Here is a 2997-nt window from a genome sequence, read left to right as displayed (position 1 = left end):
TAACCTTTTGTTGACATACTTTATTATGACTCTTTTGACATACTATACAATGACTTTTATATGATGTTTTATGACATTCTATACTGTGACATTTTTGTGAATTTTTATTACCAAATATCATATGCTTTTTTGTGACATACTTTTCTATCACTCTTTATTTTATACTATAATATGAATGTTATAACATACAATACTATAAATGTTTTTGTTCATACTTTACAGTGACTCTTTTATGACTTTCTTTTCTCTGGACATACTATAAAAAAATGTTTTTACGTTTGACTTTGACTTTTTTTATTACTTTTTATTACCAAATAAAATATGCCTTTGTATGACATACCATACGTTTACCTTTTACATATTATACTGTGACTTTATGAGTTTTAATGACATCCTTTTCTATGAATTATTTGACACAAAATACTGACTTCTTTATTCCTTTTGAAGACATTCTCTGATAATACTTTTTTGCCATACTATACTTTGACTCTTTATGACATTATTTACCTTATCTTTACTATGACTTTTTAATGACACCTTATATTATTAACTTGCAATTTCATCCTTTTTAGTGTACATAACAAAACAATTATGAATACTAGATTATCAATTTGAAACTTCAAAGATACATTTATCTAAAAACAAAACAAACATACCCCAGTCTTGTTCTTTAACAGCTTAATTTAATAGTTTTCATTAAGACAGTTCAATGCAAAATAACTTTGTTGTTCAAAATGACGATGCTCTTTAAAAGCTTATAAAGCATAAACTCTGTTGCAACTCTTATTTATTGATTATTCACCAAATATAACTTTTTTTTATTATGTGTATAACTCTTATGTTGTGTCATAGCAGTAATCTTCCATTCTTTCTTCATCATTACAGGTCGTTCTTCTCATCCCGGCTGCATATGTTGCATCTGATAACTTGAAATAAAATTGAAAAAAGTCAACATACAATTGCGATGTAGTATTTGAAATAGACAAACGTCTGAAGCCTTACCTCCAGTTAATCATGATGTAAACTCCTGTGTGACCTTACACGGACGGTTTAATGGGAACTTCTGTATTGATCAGTGATGTTATGTCTATGGAAGAAGAAAAAAAGAAATCACGCCATGCCTGCATCAATACTGACAAAACAATACTGAACAAGGGGATCACTTACCCTCAAAGTTGACAAAGATGATGAGGTCGTCGTTCTTGAGGTAATTGCGCCGCATGAGGTCAAAGTGCTTTACAAAGTTTCTCCAGCCCCATGATCCGCTTCTGTAGCAACTGCAGGAAGAATCGTACGTCCCCACCTTGGAGGGATTGTCCCAAAACAGCTGTCCGTCTGGTGCTAGTGGACACAAAGAGACAGAGCTGCCATGTGAGGAGGGATCCCATCGAAGAAATACCTGTGACTTCATATTGTCAGTCGGTCATATCCCAGTCAAAGTCTAAATGAAATTTTGTCCAATGCTTTACTCATGACCAAACACCTGAAAAATGACTTAACCATCAGCCTCAGCTTTACTTTGTCTTAGCAGTAGTAAATGCAAATGATCTGCAAAACGTCATTATGTCAGCATTGCCACAGGGACCATGCCAGCATGCTAACCTTAGCATTCACAGCCTGACAGAGCTGCTAGCATGGCTCTAGACCTTTAATTTGAATTAAGAGCAAACACAAAGTGAATTTTAGAGAGAGAATGTATAGAAACCCAATGGAAAGACACAGATGTATGTTGTGCCACTAGACACAATTCATGATTTGAGGCGAAGACGTGCAGGTGCGTAATTATTACATTTTTTTAACTTGGGTGACAATTTGCGCTTGTTGCTGTGGTTTCATGAGTCTGCTAGAAAAATATAAAATGATTGAGACTGGAGGAAAATAATGGGAGGATCCAGAGTTCCCGGGGAGTGTTGTGATTGGTTGGAGGCTGAGCCGCATACAGCCACATACAGGCACACTCTAACATCTCTACAGTCACAATGAATGAACAGTCTTTAAAACCCTCCAATGGCCAAATTTGCATTGAGACAAGCATTTTATTCGCTTTCTGTCTGAACACACCAAGTACACTGCACTAACATGTAATATAAGATCTGGACTAAAAGATTTCTAGATGTTGTCTACAGAAGTTGTTAGCTCCACAATTTTAGGTTCACCTTTTTGTTGTTTGCTCATGCATTGGAAAGCACTATTTTTTTTTAAATAACAATTGGGTGCTTAAAGGGATATATGAATAATGTTCTACAGTCCAATTGAACATTCTTGCAACTCTGAGGATAAAGGAACACTTACTCTTCCTCATATCAGTGGTAAGGCTGCGAGCCGTTGACATCCTCAGCTTAATGTCTGGGTCTTGGTCCATCACTACCAAGGTGGCTTGTCTGTTTACCGCCGGCCACTGCATCACTGCGTCGGTCTCCCCGCTGACCAGGTGGAAGTAAAGCCCCATGTAGTTCCCGGTGTAGTCAGCGTAACTCGACAATGGCATGACACGGACACCATAGCCGTAGCCTTCGGGGCTGTAGAAACGAGGGCTGTCCATAACTGTGTTGATGTCGGCCGTTTCCATGATCTTGGAGAAGTTCTTGATCGTCCACACGGCGTTGGGGCAGCGTGTCTCTGTCAGGCTGATGTCGTCGATGTAGATGCCACCGGCGGATGCCGAGGGGTCGCCGCGCACCGCTTGGAAAGAATAGCGGAATTTCACCCCTACCTCCATTGGGACGTGGGCGATTTTCCATGTGTGGTCGGAATCCGCTGGGTCACAGGGAAAGAAACAAGATGTAAAATATTACTATGAGTGGGAACATTGTTTGTATGTTAAGTAGTGTGAAAGTGAACTAGTTTGGTTTTGCCAAATATAAACTAGCTGTTAGCCTTCACCTTACAAGTGTTTACTGTTAAGTCTGAGTGGGAAATATTCTATACATTTTCTTGCCAAGAGTTGGATGGAATATTTCATCCCACTCTCATATCAGTCTATTAATCTAGAGAACA

The 2997-nt window shown here is 38.1% G+C and overlaps 1 protein-coding gene across 1 annotated transcript; it reads right to left on the bottom strand.

Annotated features, from left to right (window-relative positions):
- Nucleotides 1–665: 665 nt before the first annotated feature.
- LOC129107442 (meprin A subunit alpha-like) lies at nucleotides 666–2744 on the bottom strand. Its single transcript, XM_054618930.1, has 4 exons — nucleotides 2293–2744; nucleotides 1168–1341; nucleotides 1003–1087; nucleotides 666–926 (listed from the first exon to the last, which is right to left on the bottom strand). Exons 1-3 carry the CDS (start codon nucleotides 2717–2719, stop codon nucleotides 1038–1040), a joined length of 651 nt encoding a protein of 216 aa, XP_054474905.1. The 5' UTR covers nucleotides 2720–2744; the 3' UTR covers nucleotides 666–926; nucleotides 1003–1037.
- Nucleotides 2745–2997: the final 253 nt, after the last annotated feature.

The sequence above is a fragment of the Anoplopoma fimbria genome, chromosome 18, assembly GCF_027596085.1.
Source record: "Anoplopoma fimbria isolate UVic2021 breed Golden Eagle Sablefish chromosome 18, Afim_UVic_2022, whole genome shotgun sequence".
Classification (NCBI taxonomy): domain Eukaryota; kingdom Metazoa; phylum Chordata; class Actinopteri; order Perciformes; family Anoplopomatidae; genus Anoplopoma; species Anoplopoma fimbria.
Note: the sequence above shows the minus strand (reverse complement) of the source record. Positions and strands in the feature narration are given on the sequence as shown.

What these genes read in the sequence shown, in the direction of transcription:
- LOC129107442 (XM_054618930.1), bottom strand. Translation starts at nt 2,719, where the DNA reads ATGGAGGTAGGGGTGAAATTCCGCTATTCTTTCCAAGCGGTGCGCGGC. An exon ending in TACCACTGATATGAGGAAGA is followed by an intron (nt 1,342 to 2,292) that starts GTAAGTGTTCCT and finishes TGTGTCCACTAG; the next exon opens with CACCAGACGGACAGCTGTTT. An exon ending in CATCTTTGTCAACTTTGAGG is followed by an intron (nt 1,088 to 1,167) that starts GTAAGTGATCCC and finishes CTTCTTCCATAG; the next exon opens with ACATAACATCACTGATCAAT.